We start from the raw sequence: 22,038 nt of genomic DNA on the forward strand, positions 1-22,038 counted from the left end.
ACGCACTTATCAGTTAATAGGTATTCCAGTAATGCTTGCTGATCATCTCCTAGTCATATATGTATACTTTTGTATATCCCTCTTTTTAAACCAAGTATTCCCAATCATCAGTCCCTTTTCAGTACATAACTCCATAAGATCTTCACCATTTCCTTTCATAACAGTAAATACCCCATACCCACCAATTATTCCCTCAACTAGCACAGTACTACCTTCATTTTTAAATCACCTATCACTAATACCTGGTCTCTTGCATCAAAACTGCTAACACACTTAGCTGTTCCCAAAACACTTGCCTCTCATGATCTTTCTTCACATAGCCAGATGCATGAGCACTAATCATTCTCGTTGCCATCCACTTTCAGTTTTACCCTCATCAGTTTAGAATTTATTTCCTTACTCTCTATCACACATTCCCAAAACTGCTTCAGGAGTAGTGCTACTCCTTCCTTAACTCTTGTCCTTTGACCAACCCCTGGCTTTACTCCTAAGACATTTCCAAACCTTTCTTCCCCATAATCTTGATCTTTTTTCACTCAGAGCCAGAACATCAGGGTTTCTTTCTACAAACAAACTACCTATCTTTCCTCTCATCTTATCTTAGTTACATTCACACACATTTAGACTCCCTAGCCTGAACCTTCAGAGAGGAGGAGCGCTCCATGCTTGGCTCCATTTGTTCCTGCTTTTAGAAATTGAAATACGAGAAGGGGGGGTTATAGTCCTTTGCTTATGCACCCTTTAGTAACCTACGACATGCAGGGAATACAGAGATAGAATGAGTATGTAAGTAGAAATATGGTTAGGTAGTTCTAAATAATTGTTAGAGTGCATCAGTGCTGTTTAATGTTAACATGGTAGTTTGATGATTTTGTAGATAGGACATACATTTTAAAAGTGTTAGAGTAAATTTCAAATTATCAAGGTTTATTATGCAGATGATACTGTAATGAGTGTTAAAAAAATTTGGTAAAATTGCTTTATAAAAAGATGGGCATGTGTACTGTAATATGTTTGGTTTTATATGGATTATGTAAAATTATAGATATATGCATGAGGCTGGGATGAACTTCATTTTTAGGCTACCACTTACTTTGTCATGATTTTATTTCTCTTTGATTTTCAGGATATGAGGCTATGACATAATCATGTATCACTATCTCAGGATACAAAATTGATATTAGGTAATTTAATCATATTTTCAGCTTACTCCACCAGTGACATGTTTTGCTTTTCGTAATGGAACTGCTAAAGAGCAGTATTACAAGTTTCAACATGTTTTTGGTCCTGATGTATCACAAAAAGACCTGTTTGACCGAACTGCTAAACCCTTGGTATCAGATGTTCTGAATGGGAAAAATGGCCTTCTTTTTGCCTATGGTGTTACAGGATCTGGCAAGACATTTACAATGGAGGTAAGTGTTCACAGTGCTGTATACTGTATCATTGTATTTGATTATGGCTTTTCAGGTATATTGCATGATTCATCTGTGTGTGAAGAATGTTAGTATGAAGGACTGATTTGATGAAATTGATATGTTTTTGGCACATGGAAAGGCTGTGTGTTGAAGGGATGACACTCACATTTTAGTAATGAGATCAATAGACGGGATAAGAATGAGATAGAAAGTTGGCATGAGGGTTATGCAGGTGAGAGTGGCATTTGTTGGAAGAACATGAGTAAATCATGAATATCAGGTGCATGGAAGATGCTTTTTTATGCCTGAAGGTGCCAGTCACAGACAAATTTTTGCACTGATGTGGGGGTTAAAGAGGGAAAAGGAAGAGAAAGAATATTTTAAAGAGTTTTTTGAAGAAGCAGAAAACATCCCTTTTGATTTGTGCAAGTTAGTAAGCAAGTTAAGGGGGGAAAAATCCAAAGCTTCACAATATCGGGAAAGATATAGACTTCACAGTGGTTCGTTTTTTGTCATCATCAGTTTCATGATTATGTGATGCAGTACCTTATTGACTATTACATGGTTTACCTAATGACATAAGCAGCCTGCTCTTGGGAACAGACACCAAAGTGATATCTGTAGAAGAGAGAATGTGAACCAACAATGCAATATAGGGCACGTGGGTCAAGTTATAAGGTCAGGGTGGGATAGTTGATGAGTCAGATTGCTTTGGAGTTCATTCTGTGTAGTAGTTTGTGTGTTGGGTTAGACTCCCTAGATGTAAGAGCATTGCTCTATAACAAGGATGGATCGTTATTGTGGGAACAACTGTTTTGAAGAAAAGAGTTTATGGTATCTGAACAGGACTTCCAGCGTTTTGAGGCATATTTATTGTTGAGTGATGGAATTTTAGATTCATCAGAAGCAATGAGAAATCTGTACAAAGTTTTAGAAAGAGATGGACAGAAATTGGGTTGTAGAGTCATCAAAATTTAATCGAGATGTGTCTGCTCCTCTGGGAAATCCTGTATTGCAGGAGCCACCCTTCTAGACAGCCAGAAATAGTATATTGGGTATGGAAAGTTTTCCTGTTAAAAGGAAATGAAAATGCAGAACTAACTATGTCAAGAGCTTTTAAGTGGATTATGTTTGTGCTTTGAATGTATCTGAATTTAGCGACTGTAAGAGTAATGAGTGAGCTTGAGTTTAAAGGGACCATTTTTGATTTTAGGGTTCTCCACAAGATGGTGGAATTGTAAGGAGGACTCTTGATGTGATCTTCAATAGTATCCAGGAATACCAAGCCAAGAGATGTATCTTCAAACCAGATGGTATGAATGGGTTTGATCCTCAGTGTGAATCAGATGCCTTCAGTGATCGACGAAAAATAGATGCAACTCCAAATAATAGAATACCAAAGACTCCTAAAATTAGGTATGATTAAAGATGTGTTTGACAAACAACCAATTCTAGGTATATAACTATATGGGAAAGCTATCTTTATGATTCTTGGTTGCACCTTGCCTCCTGTCTACTACATTGCTCCAATTTACTCTATCTTGTGCACACCTGTCACCTTTCTGCTTGTTCAAGCCCTGAGTACTTGAATTCTTTTTCGCTCTTGTCTTTCCATCTCCAGTTTGGCGTCCCCATTCTTTTCCCATCTGCTTCTGATATGTATATCCTCTTTGTCAACTTTTCCTCACTTATTCTCCTCATATGTCCAAACCATTTCAGCTTACCCTCTTTAACTCCCTCAGTCATACTTTTCTTACATGAGTGATTGAAACCTAATTTGCTGTAGATGTTTTAGTTTGCAGATAAAGTCAACCAAGGTGGCTTAGAAAGTTGTTAGAACTGCCATGTTGTTGATATGACATCTAACAAGGCTGCACACAAAACAAACAGATACTATAGTTATAATTACTGGGCTAAATCCAGTGAAAGTGGGAGGTTGAAAACATTGGCAGAATACAGCAGGTAAACAAACAGCTCATTCCAGGTAACCTAAAGAGTTGGAAGAGTAAGAGTACGATTGAGTTTTTTTTTTTTACCATGTATTTGCTTAAATATCCTTTGTCATGTGCAGTAACATTTAAGAGGATATTCCTGTTTGCTTAATCAGTTTTATGAATAATGCAAACAATTATTGCTGTTTAACTTAGCTAACCATACCTAGTTCTACTGCTGTGTTTAGATGTTGATATGATGGAAAAAAATACTATTTTGTGTACAAAATAACCTTTGAGATGGTTTGGTATCTCAGCAAAATAAACTATGTTGCACAGGGTTAGGCCTAGTCTAGGATGAATAGATATATTAGTGGAATTTATGTATTTGAAGTATTGTGAGAGCCATATGTAGGATAAGTTTCTATAATGTTTCAGAAGAGATACAAATGGGTCACAGGACAACTCCCAGCGCATTCCTGATACATCTCGAATTGAGAATATTGATGAAGACAATGTTTATTCAGTCTTTGTTGCATATATTGAGATTTACAACAACTACATATACGACTTGTTGGAAGAAATTCCAGAGGTGGGCCCTTCAAGGTGAGGCAATTATTTACTTTTCTTGCCTCAGTGATATTATCTACTTATCCATACTCTTCAAACTGTTCTCTTCTGACCACATCATCTTTTATTCATACACGAGATTTTTTGACAGATTCTCATAAAACTGCATTTTTTATTCTTTCTATTCTAATTATTCCCAAGATTCATGCATGTCTGACAAAAATGGAAGGGAGAACAAGGATTGAAGGAAATATGAGCCAAGGTTTCTGGTTTTATGATGTATGAACGTACGTGTTGGTGTGGCCTTTGTTGACTGGATCATAACTTGATGGTGTAGACAGTAAATAGTTCTCTTGAGAGATTTAGGGATAGAACAACCAAAGGACAATAATATGAACTTAAACAAGAAAATTGTCAAGTTATTAAAAAGTAATTTTATACTAAAGACATGGTTAATGCAGAAAATGTACAGAAATGTAGAAATTGTGTGATAGTTGAGAATGTTCAATGTACAGAAACGTAGAAATTGTGTGATAGTTGAGAATGTTCAAGAGATGGGACCCTATGAGTGTAAAACTCCCTCCTTGTACAGTACAAATAGGTAATTACCCAAACCTTAGTGTGCATCAGGTGACATCTTGTTTACAAGTTGATTACCTTATGATATGAATGTATTTTGGCACATGGTGGGACATGGATCAAATAGTATTTTGCATGGTATCATTAAAATATGCATGATAAGTACAGATAAATCTTAAAGTATTTGGATATTTTGTTGGTAAAGAAAAGTACACAGAAATTCTTTTAAGTACCTTTGTAAGAGTTAAGCATAAATGTTAGAAGTAGGTGATGTGCTGTGTTTCTCAATTGTTGCAAGTGCATAATGTCTCTAGGCAAATCATTGCAAGTTGGGGTATAGTATATGTGTAACTTTTTTTTATAATTTGAGGCTACAGTCACTGACAAAAATTGACATCAAGGCTGGGCCTTAATTGAAACATGTAGAGGATTTAGAAAGGGAGAAAGAAGAGACAAGGAAAAGCATTTACGAGTTTTGGAGGAAGTGAAAAACTTGTCTTTTAAAATGAAAGATGTGGAGGTAGAGAATTCCAAAGCTTTGATGTATAGGGAATGAAACAGGTATCAAAACAGCCCAACTTCCATACAGTAATGATGTGATGCAGCAGTTTGCCAAGTATTGCTTGGTCGGGACACACAAGCAGCTAGCCTTCAGGAGCAAAAACTATAGTAATACCTATAAAAGAGTGAAGTGAACCAACATTGTGGCATAGGACAAGCAGTTGAAGTTTTAAAGTTAGTTTAGGGGAGATTTTATAAGTCGGACTCTTTTGACTCAACCCTGTCAGGTTAGGATGCAGAGCTAGAACTACCCTTGATGTGCAAGCAGTACTCCATAAAGGGATGAATCAGTCCTTTGTATAAAAGGAGCCACTGTTCAGAGGAAAAGAAGTTTCGACATTTAAACGACTTCCAGTGCAGAAGGAGTAGATGTTACAGTAATTCCAGTATGTTCATAGAGTCAAGAGGTGGAATTACAGAACCATCAAAGAAGAAACGAAAGTTGTGTGAAGTTTTAGACAGAGATGCTTAGAAACTGGGTCTTGGAGGTATTAAACTTAAATAGATTTCGTCTATCTCACTGAGATATCCTGTCCAAGTCTGAGTTCATTGAGGGAGTTGTGTCAAGATGAGATGCTGATTGAAAGAGAGAAGGAGCAGAATTTAAGGATGTGGAGGAATGCTCTGTTGAGTTGTCAGTGTTTGAGAGTACCTGGTTATTTGTGGAAGAGAGAAAATCATTGATGAAAAGAAGGAAAAGTGTAGGGGACAGGGCAGACCCTTGAGTGATACCGCTGTTGATGAAGAAAAGAAAGGGGTTAGGCTGATCCATCAACAACCACAGAGATAGGCCAGTTAGAGAGGAAGCTTGATATGAGGGAGCCAAGTGAGGGAGGGGAGCAGCATTATGGTAGATTGCATGTGTCCTTGCCACTAAGTCTTGAATCTATAACATGCATTTGGCTTCTGCTTCTCGTAGTTTCTTTGTGGAGACCAACCACATAAGGATTGACCATTAAGATATCTTCTATCCTTAAACATCAGAGCTGTAGAATTTTTTCCTTCTATCATCTTTTCCTCTTCCTACATTCTTTTCACACTTAGGAATTAGTTCTACAAATACCTAAGGAGTACAGTAGTACTTGATTTCTTTATTTTTCTCATACCACTGTACTCTATCCAGATATTCTTTCATCTGAGATGGCCTTGACATGGGTGTGTTTTTGCACGTTACATGTAAGTTATTTAAAGAAAATTTTGGTAAGCTCAGCTACAGTAATAATTTTTTCCAGGGGATTGCAAACTAAAATAATTCGTGAAGATGCCCAGCACAACATGTATGTTCATGCATGTACAGAAGTGGAAGTTAAGACTCCTGAAGATGCATTAGAGGTTAGTAGTCCTGAAATACTTTGTGTTGGCATATTAAGAAGAGTTATGTACAAAACTGGTAAAAGGGAAATCAGCTGGGGGCAAACAGTTCAACCTTGAGATACAGCATTCATACCAGCATCCTTCTTTACTCTTATTTTTGCAGAATGTTCATAATGATTATACTTGAGTAAGATTTATATAAAGCTCAAGAAATTATTTATATCTGAATTTTTCTGGTAGGTTCTCTACAAAGGCCAGAAGAGGCGCAAGATTGCATATACCCGCTTGAACTGTGAGTCGTCTCGGTCACACTCCATTTTTACCATTAGGGTTGTTCAGGTAAGTTTAAATTGATATAAAGAAATTATTTGATTTGCAAGTGTCAGCAATTTATCCAGTAACAGTAGTTTTGGAATTCTCAGCATTTCTTGCAGTTTAAAGATAGTCTTTGGGCAAAAAGATGAGCTGCATTCCTTCAAGGCATTTTCATGTTTCGTATTCTAAAGTTTGCCTGAGAAAGGATCACAAATTTCATAACTGTAGTAGGCCTGAAAAGGCTACCTGCTAAGATGTCATGAATCTAGAATTGATAGTGACTGATGTTCATAGTTATTAGCAATTTTTTTGTACCTGATAATGAATTGCAAAGACCTATGCCTTAAGGTTTTCTTCTTTCAAAAGGCAGTATTTACCCTATATAAGCAGAAATCAGACTTCCAAACACATTGATCACCATCTCAGTAATTAACTGTAATGAACCAGTCAGATGCAAGTAGAGTTGATGTGAATGTATTAGTCATGTGAGTTAGCTTAACTAGCCATTATTTAACCCTACCTGCTGGGATTAAGTGACTTAGCAGAAGGCACCAACCACCTGGCTTCTAGTTGGACTTGTCTTTTAGAAATAGTATGCCTGCTGTAGAAAGGCACATTAACAATTTGAGGCAAATATACTTTAGCTTCCAGTTCTAATAGACTGAGGGATAAAAGTTTTTATTTGTTGAACCTAGATCATTTTTTATTACCAATTTTTAGGTTCTGATTTTATAAAATTGAAAAAAATCTTAAAACTTTGATGAAGTCAGCTGTTAGTTTATTACTACTGTCAGTATTGTAGTTTCACAAGCTAAATTTATTGTTCAATCCTTAATTTAAGTAAGCATAAGAGTATCATGCTCACTCTTACTAGCTTTGTGGTTTTCTCATATATTTAAACAAGGTTTCGTAAAAAAGTTGGGCAATATTATGGTAAGTCTTATTATTTGGATACATGGCATCACTTGATTTGGTTTCATGTTATTGGGGTTGGGTTAGAGCTCACCCTTGCAGAAGCCATTTAAGGTGTGAATTGTTTTCAGTTGATGTGGATATTTGACAAGGGTTGTTTGGGGTAGACATGTCATGATCAGATACCTGTATCAGTTTTGGGTGTGAAGGTGCAGTTATCCAATATGGTAATAAGTTTAGATTTGGTTTTAGTAGTTTGCTGGTTTTGTAGAGGTGATATAGGGTCAATTTTAGGCTTGCAAAGGACAGAAATTGAAGAACCCTAATGAGGAATGAAAGCATCGGTTCCTTGTGGCTTCCTAGTCAACAGGCTGGAATGTTTGTTATTACATGTACTTGCATATATGAGTATGTTCAGAATATATTTGCCTCTAGTGATATTCCCTATTACTTATCACTCATTTCTTTCACTTGTGTAGAATGTTATGGTCCAATAATCAAGCGCTGTTTTCATGAGATCCTTGGCAGGTTTCCTCATCAAGGTCAAATCTACCATGGACTTGCTAGTCTGTTATGGCTTCTAAGGTCAGCTAATGGCTGCACCAGCTTATTGCCCATAGATTCCTTAAGGTTAGTCTTCCATCATGGAATCTAGGAAAACAGTGTAAGCTTCTACACCTCTTTAAGGTTATCTTTACCATTATGGTGATCTTTACTATGACCTCTTCAAGGTTTCAGTAATCTTCATCAAGATGTATGGTATCCCCATGACCAGAACAGTTCTTATCAGTTACAGTATAACTAGTTTATAAGGGGGGTAAGCATCAATACCAAGAATGTTTTGCTTTTTTTCATTGATTACCTGAGGTTGCATATGATACTGTGTTGTTTGCTGAGAGTGGAGAGGAGTTGCAGAAGGTATTAAGAGTGATTTATGATGTGTTAAGTTATGCAGTTGAAGGTAAATGTGAGTACAAGTAGTTGTGTTCAAAAAGAATCAGAGTGAAAGTATAGATTTTGCAGTGTCCCTATAGCACGGGAGAAGAAAGTGCATTAGAATGTGTGTAGATATGGAGGGAGAAGGACTGGAAGAAGTGAGACAATTTAAGTATTTGGGAGATATCGTGGGTAAGTTTGGTGATGTGGAAGGAGAGAGTAGTATGGGGTAGAAGGGTCATTGGGTCCCTTAAAAGAATGATGAAAGGTAGACGTGTAAGTATGGAAGTAAAGAAAGGACTAATGATGAAAGGTAGACGTGTAAGTATGGAAGTAAAGAAAGGACTAAGGGACAGCATAGTCCTCCTGACACTGACCTCTACAGATGAAACATGCTTGTGGGCTGAGTCAAAGAAGTTAAGAATCTAGGTGTTTCAATGAGTTATGTGATGGTTAGTGCTTTAGGTGCTGCTTGAGTAGGATGAGGTGGACAGAGGGTTATTGGGAGGATAGGAACTGGAGTTATCTATATCAGCTCCTGAACTATTTGTGTTCCACTGAGTACATATTTTAATTTTCACATCTATCTCTCCATCTGTATCTCTGACATTTGCTCCCTTTGGGAAGTCTCTCAAGGAGGTGGCCACAGCAAAAGTGACCATAATTGTTGAACTTCAGTGCTGCTTCTTAGCCTTTAGTGCCTCACCTTTAACTGGCCACTGGCTGAGGGTAACTCTAGCTCAGTTTCCAGATGCTCCTACTTAATGTTCTTATCAACTACTAGCTGCCATTCGTGCCTAATGTTCCAGCCTACTATTTCTGCGTAATGCTTTTCCTCCCAGACATGATGAAATACCTACACTTACTGTAGATGAGGGGAATAATGGGTAGCACTGAATAGGATGAATGTATTTTGTCAGTTGGTGGGATATAAATCAACTGATATCAGTGGAATGTACATGTTAGATACACAGTACCTCAAACTATGATGATATACTTTTTCATGAAAACAAATTCTTTTATACACATTAAAAAGTGATTTTTTTTCCAAATTTGTCACAAGTCAAAGCATGTCACAGGGTTATGCAATAAATCCTAATTCTGAGGCATTGTAGGCTCATAATGTTGCAGGTCAAAGCATTGCAGCTCAGGGTCCTGGTGTATGTATATACATATGCGCACCCTTGTTTATGAATTTCAGGAAAAATGGAATGTTTCAGCTGTATGAAAGAAGTTTTAATTTGGGTTATTGATTTTATTCTGGAATATCTCTTAGAGTGATTCTGTCTAGTGCATGTTTGTGCAAATTAGTACCTGGGGCATGTGTACACAGGTCATGAGTGCTTTTAAATAATCAAAACTTTATATGACTGATGATTGAATGATATGCCAAATCATCAGTAATATTTTTATATATTTTTACAGCAAATGGGATAGATTAAGTGCATACAGCCTCTCATTACACTCTACTGTATTCTAGGTTCATGTCCATTTTTCTAAGGTGACCAAAGACTTCTTTGGTAATATAAGTACAATTGATTTTTCACTTTGAAAACTAAATTGATTTATTAGATGAAAAACATAAGAAGGAAGGGTTTGGTTTTATCTGTGATCAAGTGTAAGACTTGAAAAGAGATAGTAGGGATGGGTGGGATAATCCAATAACAGATAATTCTCAAAGTTGATTTTTCTATTTCCTGTGTGACGGGGTAGCGACAGGAATGGATGAAGGCAGCAAGTATGAGTGTATACATGTGTATATATGTATGTCTTTGTATGTATATGTATGTATAAGTTGATATGTATATGTGCATGTATGGGCATTTATGTATATATATGTGTGTATGAGTGGTTGGGCCATTCCTTGTCTGTTTCCTCGTACTACCCCTGTGACACGAGAAACAGTGGTTAAGTATAATAAGAAAATATAATGAATGATTTAGTTGTTGTTATCGGACTATTATTGGAAGTTTATTTTCATAATCATCATCGGACCATTTAACTTGCGACAACTTGATTTTTTAATTCAATAATGTCTGTTAATTTTTTCCCTAATAAAATTTTTACATTTTCATCTTAGGTTCATCAGTATAAATGTTCTTCTTTGTTGTCAATTCTATTTCTTGAAATAGGAAAGTTTAAACTATAATTGTTTATATAACTTGTATACTTTGTTGTTCATTCTATTTGTTTTCCTTTACATGTATATTTGATAATATGTCACGTGTTATATAAATTGAATATTTTTTTTTTTTTTTTTTTTTTTTTTTATACTTTGTCGCTGTCTGCCGCGTTTGCGAGGTAGCGCAAGGAAACAGACGAAAGAAATGGCCCAACCCCCCCCCCCCCCATACACATGTACATACACACGTCCACACACGCAAATATACATACCTACACAGCTTTCCATGGTTTACCCCAGACGCTTCACATGCCTTGATTCAATCCACTGACAGCACGTCAAACCCTGTATACCACATCGCTCCAATTCACTCTATTCCTTGCCCTCCTTTCACCCTCCTGCATGTTCAGGCCCCGATCACACAAAATCTTTTTCACTCCATCTTTCCACCTCCAATTTGGTCTCCCTCTTCTCCTCGTTCCCTCCACCTCCGACACATATATCCTCTTGGTCAATCTTTCCTCACTCATTCTCTCCATGTGCCCAAACCATTTCAAAACACCCTCTTCTGCTCTCTCAACCACGCTCTTTTTATTTCCACACATCTCTCTTACCCTTACGTTACTTACTCGATCAAACCACCTCACACCACACATTGTCCTCAAACATCTCATTTCCAGCACATCCATCCTCCTGCGCATATTGAATATATAGCTCAGATATATTGTTCATTTGTTTCATATGTCCAACCTAATCATGCACTGATTCATTTTTATTATTTCTGTATCGTAATGAAAATGATATTGTTAGTAAAATAATACAAATGAATATTAAAAACTAATTTTTGGCCTTACATTTTATGTTAGTAATAGCTCACTCACCAAACACACCATTATTGAATCCCTCCTGGACCCTGGTTCTAACTCCCTTAGTCCTCCCTTTCTTCCCTCCCCTATACTGTTTCCTTACCGAACAGGTGCAGTGCAAGGTTACAAGTGGAAGTGGACGTGTCCATAGATTTTGTTTTTTGACAGTGCCAATTATCTGACAGGGAAAGAATTCTATTAAGTTTTATGAACTTTGTAATTGTTATGCAGAAATGTAAATAAGATACTTTAAAAAAGGCAGATATAGGCTGTTCTTTTTCTCAAAATAAATAGGACAACTTGATCTAGAAAAAGGACAGATTGTCCTTAAAAGGACAGTCCTAGCAACCCTGTCACACACTGTGGATTTGGCCGTTATCAGCAGTCGCCGGTAATGTTGTTCAGTATCATCGTCAACTTGGGTGCGTTCAGTTCTCTAACTTCTTTCTTACGGTCTGGTCTCTACAAGTTAACTTACAATAGCACAAGACTACAACGTACCATGGTCCATGGAACACCAAGACGAAGTTCTGAACATTGAGATTGCCTCTGCCTCAGGTACTTCTTAGTCTCAGCCTGACTCTGTCTCTGGTGGAGACTTTTCAGCCATATGACAGCCAGGTTGCCACCAGCCAGGACCAGGAGCCTTTCCAAAACCCCTGGCCCCACCTGGAGCACTACTTCAAGATTAGCCATGAGGACAAGGACAACAACAAATTACTGTATTTTGAGTGCTAAAAATGCCACCCAATGAAGAAAATTGTCAGAGGCCATGTCACCAGCCTTAATAATTCTTGGATTTAGCATTAATAGGCTCTTTTTTTAGATTTTGAAGCTTTTTTCCTTGTTTATTTAATTTTTATTAGAAAAGTTATTGTCATTGGATTATTGTTAACTTCTGATGGGTAAGTATGAAAATTATCGGATTATTGATATTGGACTTGAGAATTGGCGTTATCGGATTATCGTTATAGAAGTTAACTTTTTAGTTATCGGTGCCTAACGCTAGTTGTAACAGGTTTGTATATCAATTGGGTTTGTCTGTTTACGGAAGTGGTTGGTTTTTAACTTTCAACTGGGTGAACTGCTGCTTGTTTGCAGTTAACTGGTAGCAAGCAAAGCCAGTAAGAATTTGGACAGATGCATTTAAGTAAACTTATTTGATTGTTAGGCCTATAAATGACTGGTTTTTAGGGAATAGGTGACCATAGTGTGACTTAATGTTTTATGGGGTTGATGCTGCCTTTCATCAAGGCTCTGGTTTCCATGATCTGTAAATTATCATCAGTATTGTTATGCAACTCCAGAACCTCTTACAAGGGGATCCTGGGGCTATAATTCCAAGACCCTTATCCAGGGGTTCCTGCTACTTCAAGGTTGTGCTTATCTCAGTAAAAGATGGCGTGGACTTATTGAAAGCAAGAAGTTCTTTGATAAGATTACTCTATTTTATCAACTGATGATGATGCAGCCTCACTAAAGGTGACTTTTCACTTGTGGTGTAACCTTAAGCAGGCTGAGTCTGGTAACACCTTTCAGTTGATCAAGTATAGAAATACCTCAAAGATTAGATGTATTTATCTTCTCCATTTCTATAGGCGCCTCTTGATGCACAAGGTGAAGATGTCGTCACAGATAAGAATGCCATGACTGTATCTCAGCTTTCTTTGGTGGACTTGGCAGGTTCAGAGCGTAACATCCGTACAAAAGCAGTAGGCGACAGGATCAAAGAAGCAGGTAAGTTGAGTGTTGTTACACGACAGATTTGTCTTTGTTCTCACTGAATTGAAGTTGATGGATCCTTCAGGCCCTTTATCCAGTCACCAAAATGCACTATATGTACCATACATGCTTTTTTTTTATGAGGCAAATTAGTAGAATTAGTAATGAGGGAGATATTAACATGATCCATTCATTTCAGAATTCACCCATTTCCATTTTGTTGTACTGTACTATAGTATGACAAGATACCACGTGGTATGTTTGAAGCCTTTCTTTCTTCTTAGGCTTAGGAATCTAATCCTTAACTAGGGGATGTGCTTGAGATTTTTCTTTGTAAAAGAATTTCATACTCTATTGTCTAATCATTATACTGTGTACTGTGAGTAATATTTGCAACTATACGGATGTCTGCAGGCATATTGTTTTTGTGAATAATGTTTTATGATCAACGCTTAGGATTGGAGTTCGGTAATAATTTTTCTCAGAACACATTGAAATCTTGCGAGTTGATAAATTTTCTTGCTTTCATGCAAGACTATGGGCCTTTCTTTTCTGGGAAACTTCTTAGGACCCATGATTAGTTACTGGTAGAGGACAGATATCACTTGGCGCTGAAAATGTTATTAGATATAAGGACAGCGAGCAAAAGTTAGCACCCTTCCACTCTCAGTGCCACAGGGTAGCTGAGGTGGCAAATCATGTCACCTGACTTCTGAGACTGGACCATGCTTGCATACATAAAGTATCTCCATCATAAGTGAGTGATAGGATTTGTTTTGTAAATAAACTGGGTTGCATGAATACTTCATTTTAAGTGGTAATTGTTGGATTTTTTTCCTAGTTTTTATCTAGACACCCTAGCCTGAGCCTTTTTAAGAAAGAAATTCTCACATGGCTCCTTCTCTGTTTATTTTAGAAAGTGATGCAGGAAAGAAGGTTTTCTAGCTCTCCACACTCACTTCTCTTATTTGCTTTGTAACCCAAGGACCCCACCTATAGGGCTCCTGCAGCTTTGAGGCTGTTCCACACAGGAGTAGGGTAAGAAGGTCTCCTCTAGGGCAGAAAGGTCCTTGACTGTACTGTACTTTTGTGACTTTCCACACGTGTTGCTACCACATGGAAGCAGAGTCTGGAAACACCCATAGGAGACATGTGGGGGGTTATTCTTTTTATGCTATTTCCAGAATACTGTATGTTATTTACTACTCCTCTGACCCAGGTAGCTGTCTTTTCTTTCTGGCCCACTGACATGTGAACTATTGGCATTCTGTTTACAGACATACAATCTCTCCTTGTAATATGTAACGCTGGACAACACTGACCTCGTGCAGTTCATTCTTCATAACTCTAGATTTTCTGCAGTGAGTACTGTGCACATGCCCTGCCTTTTGGCAAAATGGTAGGAGCAGTAGATAGTAGTAGGGAGGAACATTTAGGCAGGATTGTTAGGTAGGAGCATTAGAAGTATTCATCAGGAACATTAGCAGTAGCCCCTGCAAACTCTGCACTAGACTTTTCCTCTGCTAGTGGCCTGTTAAGGGTGAGGCACTAAATGTTAAGAAGCAGCACTGGAGTTCTTTGGTTATGGATACCTTGTTGCCATGGCCACTCCTTTGAGGCGTCAGAGATATAGATCGATAGATAGAAGTAATGTTTTAAGACCAACACCTTGGAATGGAGCCCTTTCATAATTTTTCAATCTTTTATCTATATATTTTTGTTTGTCTTTGTCTGTATTGCTTTCTCTTCATCTTTAGTTTTGTGCACTTGGTATAGCTTGATATCTGCAAGACATTTTTGGTTATGTGGGGATGATCTGCAGCCGTTGATCATGATTAGATGAAATTTCGTTTATAGATCCATATGGCTGTATAGATATGCCTATTCTGAGTTTCATCCATTTTTTCACCTTTATATGGCCTTTTTATCGTGCCCCAACTTTGGAAAGTACTTTTATACATGACTGGAATCTGAAAAAAAAAGTTAGTAAAATAGTATAACCAGCATAGCTTAGCAATGAATGAACTTATTTGTATGATATTTATTTATTTTTTTATTTATTTTGCTTTGTCGCTATCTCCCACGTTAGCGAGGTAGCGCAAGGAAACAGACAAAAGAATTTATATCTATAGGTTTATTTTATTCCTAATTGGCTTTCCCATCTTTGTGAGGTCGTATCAGGATCAGATAAAGGATGTCCTTTGCACACATCCAGCCTCTAGCTGTCTTGATGATATACCAAAACCAGAGCCTACCAGTTACAGTTAAGCCTCACTTATTTTGATTGCCTCATATGCTCAGGCTCAACCTGTTAACAGAACATGCCCCTTCCGTATGCTGTGTCATTCCAGTTTTTTCTATCTAATGTACCTCTCTCACTTTTGTGAATGTTAATGCCTCTGTGCCTTTGTAAATTCTTCTTTACTTCATCCTTCCATTTCCTTGATCAACCCCTCCCCCATACTTCCAATGCTTCAGACAGGTAGTATCCACTGTGTCAGAGTGTCTTCACTAATACTCCCTATACGCCAGAACCATTTTCAGCACACCCAGATTCACCTTTTCAGACCATGCTTCATTTCACATATCTCCCTGACAGTGACATTTCACATGTGATAGCCTTTGTTCCTGAAAAGCTGGTGATGTTGTTTAGGTTCTGTAATTAATTCTTTGAGGAGCTACATCATATTTACAGGCACTTATTCACTGCAAAATGAGCAGTGCTTACATAACTGGATTGGTTCTTCTTCTATCTCTCTATTAACCAAAGTGGAATCAAAACCTTCCATCTCATTAATTTTGCTGACATTACATCTCCAACCATCCCTTTCTGTCTTTCTTGATGAGGTTGTCCTGTCCTTGTTTTTCAGGTTTATTTGACTATTCCTTTTGTGAGCTGTCTGCATGTGTCCATATCACAAGGGTTTGGACCCATGTCTTGCATCTTGCTGCTGCTTCCCATGGTTTCTTTATGAAGACAGGCCACACAGGGGTTGAATGGTGAAACTGAAATTCTCTTCCTTTTATCATCTTTCTCTCTTTCTATGATGTTTCTACTTTTTAAGAGAGGGTTACAAACTCCTGAGAAGCAGTGATGAATTCCTCCCATTCTTTTTCTCATGCTTTAGGTTCATTTTACTTGCACTGGCTAAGATTGGGGCAAGTTTTGCCCATGTCATGTCAGTCATGGTAAGAAAAAAAATCTCAGAAATATTTCAGATATAACGCTACTTCACTAACATGGGAAATGGTGAACATGAGTGATACGTATTACTTGGTTTTTGTTTCCTATAAGGTTGTATATAAAAGTTAAGGGAATTTCTCAGCTTTTTTGAAAATTTTAATCAACTTAACTAAAATTTCATTTTGTAGTGATCATGATTTTGTAGCCACAGGACATATTTGATGAGGTTTGTTGTTGGGATTTTCTACTAATTTTTGGAATTTATAATGTAGTATATCACCAAATTAACTAAGGCTAAAGGTTGGAACACATGACCTTGATTTGCCCTGTTTAGGCTGAGAAGTCTGACTAAATCAGAACTGATTTTCTTATTGACAGTTCAGTTTGATTTGTAGTGTGCAGTTTTTGATAAATTTTCATTTTAACTCAGGCTGTAAATATGATGCACTGTTGTACTGTTTGTCATATGCATTAAGAGTTAGACTATAAGTATTATGAAAAATTTCTATTTTATGAATCAGATTAGTATTTGAAGAAAAAGTTGTGGTTACTGTCTGATATTATGGAGAGTGAAGTGCTATGACAGTAGTTTTTACTTTCAGGTAACATCAATAACTCACTCATGAATCTAAGAACTTGTATTGAAGTCCTACGAGAAAATCAGATTACAGGAGGATCAAAGAAAGTTCCCTACAGAGACTCGAAGCTCACACACTACTTTAAGAATTACTTTGATGGAGAGGGCAAAGTAAAAATGGTAGTGTGTGTAAACCCCAGAGCTGATGATTATGATGAAACATTTGTAAGTATCTAATTCTGAATGATAGAGGAATTGTAACTTTGGCAGAGAATGACGAGTAAATCCACCACTTTGAACACCATTTACCATGTTATTAAGAATAACTTTTGTCTTTAGCTCATTTTCAGGCTTGAAAAATGTCTTAGAGTTTTGATAAACTTCATTTTGGTTAGACGGTAAACCAGGGGTATGCTTGCTACTCAGCCATTTGCTAAGTTTACTGCACCTTGACAGATGTATCTTGCTCTGTGTTGAGCAGTAGAAGTAGGAGGTGGTAATTCAGTCTTGAGACTAAGGCAGCATGATGGAACTTTGCATTGCTGACATATCATTAATAATGGTGTTGGTACTGTAATTGGCTGTGTTACTTGTATCAAGGGTTTTTGATACCATCATGATTGTTTAATCTGTATATGAATGGGATGGGGAAGGTGTAAGGCTCTTGGAGACAAGGTGGATCTACATGATGATAGGGACTGGGGGGTGCTTAGGAGGTGCTTCAGTTACTGTTGGCAGATAACACAATTTGGTGACAGACTCAGGAGAGAAGCTACAGAAGCTAGTGTCCAAGTTTAGGAGTGTGTGAAGGGAAGGTGAGTTAATGTGAATGAAAGTAAGTTACTGGAGGTTTACCATGGAGTAGGCCAGTTTTGTTTGTGTTTGAATGGGGAGAATGCAGAAGTGGAGTGCTTTAGATATTTTGGGAATGGACTTGGTAACAGATGGAACTATGGGAATTAGTGGATCATAGAGTGCAGGAGGCAACAAGGGTCCTGAGTGCACTGAAGGGTGTGTGGAAGTAGAGGTCACTGTTTGTGTGGGCTTAGATGGGCATGCTTGATGGTACAGTAGTCCTGAAAATGTTTTATGTGAGCAAGTCTGGGCCTTGAATACAAAAGAATGAAAGCAAGTGGATGTATTGTAACGAAACGTTATAGGACAGCATTTGACATGGGGAGGGTTGATTGTACAAGGAATGACAAGAAAGATATTTGGTAGTTAGTGAAGTATGATTGAGAGAGCCAACAAGGGTATGTTTAAATGGTTTGGACTTTTAGAGACCATGAGTAAATGGAGACTGCAAGAGGAAAGAAAGAGACTGATTAGAAGATGGAAGGTTGGAGTGTGAGAGGCTGAGTTATTGTGGCCTAAACATTCAGAAGGATGAGAGTGAATTGGAGAGATGTGGTTTATGAGGAATATAAGGAGGACGTGCAATTAGTGAGTTGAACCAGGGCATATGAAATGGTTGGGAAATCATAAAATGTTCCACGAGGCTTTGCTGAGGAGGGGAACATCAGAGTGGATGTGAGCAAATTCAGATATTCTTTATGTGTTGCTAGTGTTACTTTGCCTACATGGGAAATAGCAAGCAACTAAAAAAAAAATTCCATGAATTCTTTTGTCTAGGTGAATCCTACACAGGTGTATAGCATTATTGTTGGCTTTGATTCACACAGTCCAAATATAGAAAGTTCTCCCCAAGGTCTCTGATCCTTTTTTCTTTAATTTGGGTGCAAGTATGCTTTGTTTAATTAGAACTTTTATATGTCTATCCGTCTATATCTCTAAATCCCATTCCCTTCAGGAACTCCTTCAAGGGAACAGTCATGACAAAATAGTCTCCACATTTGGTAAACTTCAGTGCTGCTTCTTAACCTTTTGTGTCGTGGGAAGTATCAATTTTAGAAAAATTTGGTGAAAAGCTCTTCTACATGATAGATTTGCGCTTGGTTTGCCTTTAGAAAAAAATTTCCATTTCATTACCTTGTGTTTTTGAGGAATGAGGTGAAGTAATCCTTTTCAATAATCTAAGCAGTTTTGATGTATGTATTTATTTTAGCCTGTGATGAAATTTGCTGAGCTTGCATCTGAGGTGCAGATCCAGAGATCAGTACAATCTACAAGGCATGACCTAGGATTACTTCCAGGAAGAAGACGTGCCAACCAGCTTTTCAAAGAAGTTCGCAGAAGGCTGGATGTTGAGGGTGAAAATATTAAGGTTAGTTTTTTTTATTGAATATATCAATATTGTTTAATGTTTTTATTGAACCGTTTGTCAAGACTTACTCATTCTAAACACACAACATGTGCCACTGTATCATAAAATATATTGAATAGTTTTTCAAAATGTTAACTCCATCTCTTTCCCCTCTTCTTGGCCTCTTACCAATTTGCCACCTGTTTTCCTGACTGTTGCCCCCATTTGTTCTTTTTACCTGAATACATAGGGTAATTGCAATGAGGAGTTTTTTACATGGACCATAAGACATCTACATGAATAGTATGGGATGAAGGTGAGCTGGTTCTTGATGAAAATGGATCTGCATGAAGGATGTATGATTATGTTATGGTTATGTAATCTGTTTATGGATTGGGTGGTTGGGGAGATGAATTCAAGTATCTTTAGACTGAGTGGCAGGTACAGTATACTGTGAATTAGGAGTTTGGGGCCAAGGGAGGTGATTTATTTGTTGTTTGTAGATGGTCTGGCTCTGGAGGCAGGCTCAAAAGAGAAAGTCCAGAAGCAGTTGACTGAATTTGGAATATTGTGTGGAAGGAAAAGTGTAAGAATGAAGTTGAACCTAAGGTGATGAGGTGCAGCAAGAAGATGTAATAGGTTAGTTAAACAATTAGTCTGAATTGGGGTAACCCAGGGAAGTATAATGCTTAAGATACCTAGATTTGGACTTGTCTATGGATGGAACCATGGGGAAAAAGACATAAGGTGAGAGAGTGGGGACTAAGGTTATGGTTTTACTGAAGAGTGTGCGAAAGGAGAGGTCACTGTCTGTAATAGCAAATATGGGTATGTTTAAAAGTATAGTAGTCCTGACAGTGTTGTATGGGCCCTGAATGTAAAAGATGGAAGAGCATGGACATGTTGGAAATGAAATGCCTCATAACAGGATGTGGTGTGTTGTGCATTGATTGTGTAAAGAATGCAGTGTAAGAAAATACTTGTGGTAGTAAGTGCAGTATGATTGAGAGAACTAACAATGATGCACTTAAATTGCTTAAACATATGGAGAGGTTAAGTGAAGGATTGACTAAGAAGATTTACTTTTCAGAAGTGGAAAGAGGAGTTGGGAAGGGAGGACCAAGGAGATGGAAAGATGGAGTGAAAGAGAATTTTGGATATTGGGTTCTGAAGATTCAGGAGGGTGAGAGGCATGCATAGGATTGAATGAATTGGAGTGATGTATATGGAGGGGCAATGTACTGTCATTGGGTGTATTGTACATGAGAAGCTAAAGAGCAGATTTGTGTAAATGAGGCTGCTGTTAGTCTGTTCTTGATGCTACCTCACTAGGGTGGGAGAAGCATTTGTATGTAAAAAAAAAATTTTTTTAAGCAAACCACTACTGACATGCAGAATTCTTTGATATATGGAAATATAAGGTCTTTGGTGACTGATGTTAGGTAAAATTCTGCATGTGCCATTTTGCTTTTAAAAGTTAGTAAATTGGGTGAAATGTGTCCATTTTGGGAAAATCTTGTCAGTGATTAAGTGAAGAAATCCTTTTCTGACTAACTTTGTATTGGATTAGTGTAATGTGCATACCTTTTCTATTGAATCTTGAAATTTTCTTTAAAATTAAAGATGAAATTTATGTTTGTAACTTCTTGTGTGGTTTAGTTCAGCAATATTTTTTCTTATAGAAAATAAAATGAAGCCTTTTTTTATTCATTTACCTTATCCACATTTCACTATCATTTATAGGCATATGTTTTGACTTTATATCCTGTACTAAGAGATCAATGAATTTTTTTGGTTTTAGAATCTGGAAGTTGATTTAACTCCTATCTACACATTGGCCCCTGAATGGCCTGCTGTCACATATTCTACAGAAGTCATGGAGGAAGTCATAGCTAAACTGAAGGCATACTTATTGAAGAGGATTCATAGTAGAGAGAAACTGAATGCTGATGTGCAAGATAAGAGTGAGTGAATTTTTTCATCATGTTGGAGCTTGACTGTAGGTAGTAGTTGGTAGGCAGTCAACAATCAGAAAGGTATGTTACCAGTACTACTAGTACTTCTAGTGATGGCTGTGTAGTGAGCCAACACTTCAGTGGTTGTCAAGTTGCACTCTGACCCAGATAATTGTCTTTTCTCTGTGCCTCACCAACATGTGGACTACTGGCATTCTCTCCACAAACTTACTGTTTCTTGTTATATAGGCCACCTGATAACACTTAACTTACACTGCTTATTTTTGTAACTCAAGATTTCTTGTGGTGAGCATTTATGCACTACCCCTGCCTCTTGGCAAAGTGGTAGGAGCAACAGATAGAAGTAGTAGGTAGGAACATTTAGGCAGGAGCATGATGTAGAAACATTAGGAAGAAGTAGTAGGTAAGAACATTAGGGAGGAGCATTAGGTAAAAGTAGTGGGTTAGAACATTATTTAGTTACATTAGGTTGAAGAAGTCACAAGGAACATTAGGTTGGAGCATCTAAAAACTGCGTTAGAGTTTCCCTCTGCCAGTGGCCTATTAGGGTGAGGCACTAAAGGGTAAAATGCAAAACTGTAGTTCATTAGTTATGGAGATTTCGTTACAGTGGCCTCTCCCTTAAGGAAGTTTCAGGAGGAAACAAGTGTCAGAGATATAGATAGATAGATAGATAGATTGACAAACACATGGCTAAAACTTCTATTTATTTTCAAGTAATATACATAGATTAATAAAAGAATTTGTGATGGAAATATATGGACTTTGTAGTGAGTTGTTTGATTGTACAAGAAAATATATTGAATAGGTCTCCTGAATTCAACTAATAAGTGATACTAGTTTTAGAATGAG

At 37.4% G+C, this 22,038-nt stretch overlaps 1 protein-coding gene across 3 annotated transcripts in view; it reads left to right on the forward strand.

The window, feature by feature from the left end:
* The window catches only part of pav (kinesin family member pavarotti), a 40,207-nt gene that overhangs the window by 2,163 nt on the left and 16,006 nt on the right, over positions 1 to 22,038 (forward strand). For all 3 annotated transcript variants that reach the window (XM_071678951.1, XM_071678953.1, XM_071678952.1), the window contains exons 3-11: positions 1,206 to 1,415; positions 2,632 to 2,834; positions 3,788 to 3,955; positions 6,292 to 6,391; positions 6,614 to 6,712; positions 13,123 to 13,261; positions 17,033 to 17,232; positions 19,073 to 19,231; positions 21,012 to 21,174. In XM_071678951.1, coding sequence (XP_071535052.1) covers positions 1,206 to 1,415; positions 2,632 to 2,834; positions 3,788 to 3,955; positions 6,292 to 6,391; positions 6,614 to 6,712; positions 13,123 to 13,261; positions 17,033 to 17,232; positions 19,073 to 19,231; positions 21,012 to 21,174 — 1,441 coding nt within the window. The remainder of the gene's footprint in view (positions 1 to 1,205; positions 1,416 to 2,631; positions 2,835 to 3,787; positions 3,956 to 6,291; positions 6,392 to 6,613; positions 6,713 to 13,122; positions 13,262 to 17,032; positions 17,233 to 19,072; positions 19,232 to 21,011; positions 21,175 to 22,038) is intronic.

The sequence above is a fragment of the Panulirus ornatus genome, chromosome 29 (genome assembly GCF_036320965.1).
Source record: "Panulirus ornatus isolate Po-2019 chromosome 29, ASM3632096v1, whole genome shotgun sequence".
Taxonomy (NCBI): Eukaryota; Metazoa; Arthropoda; class Malacostraca; order Decapoda; family Palinuridae; genus Panulirus; species Panulirus ornatus.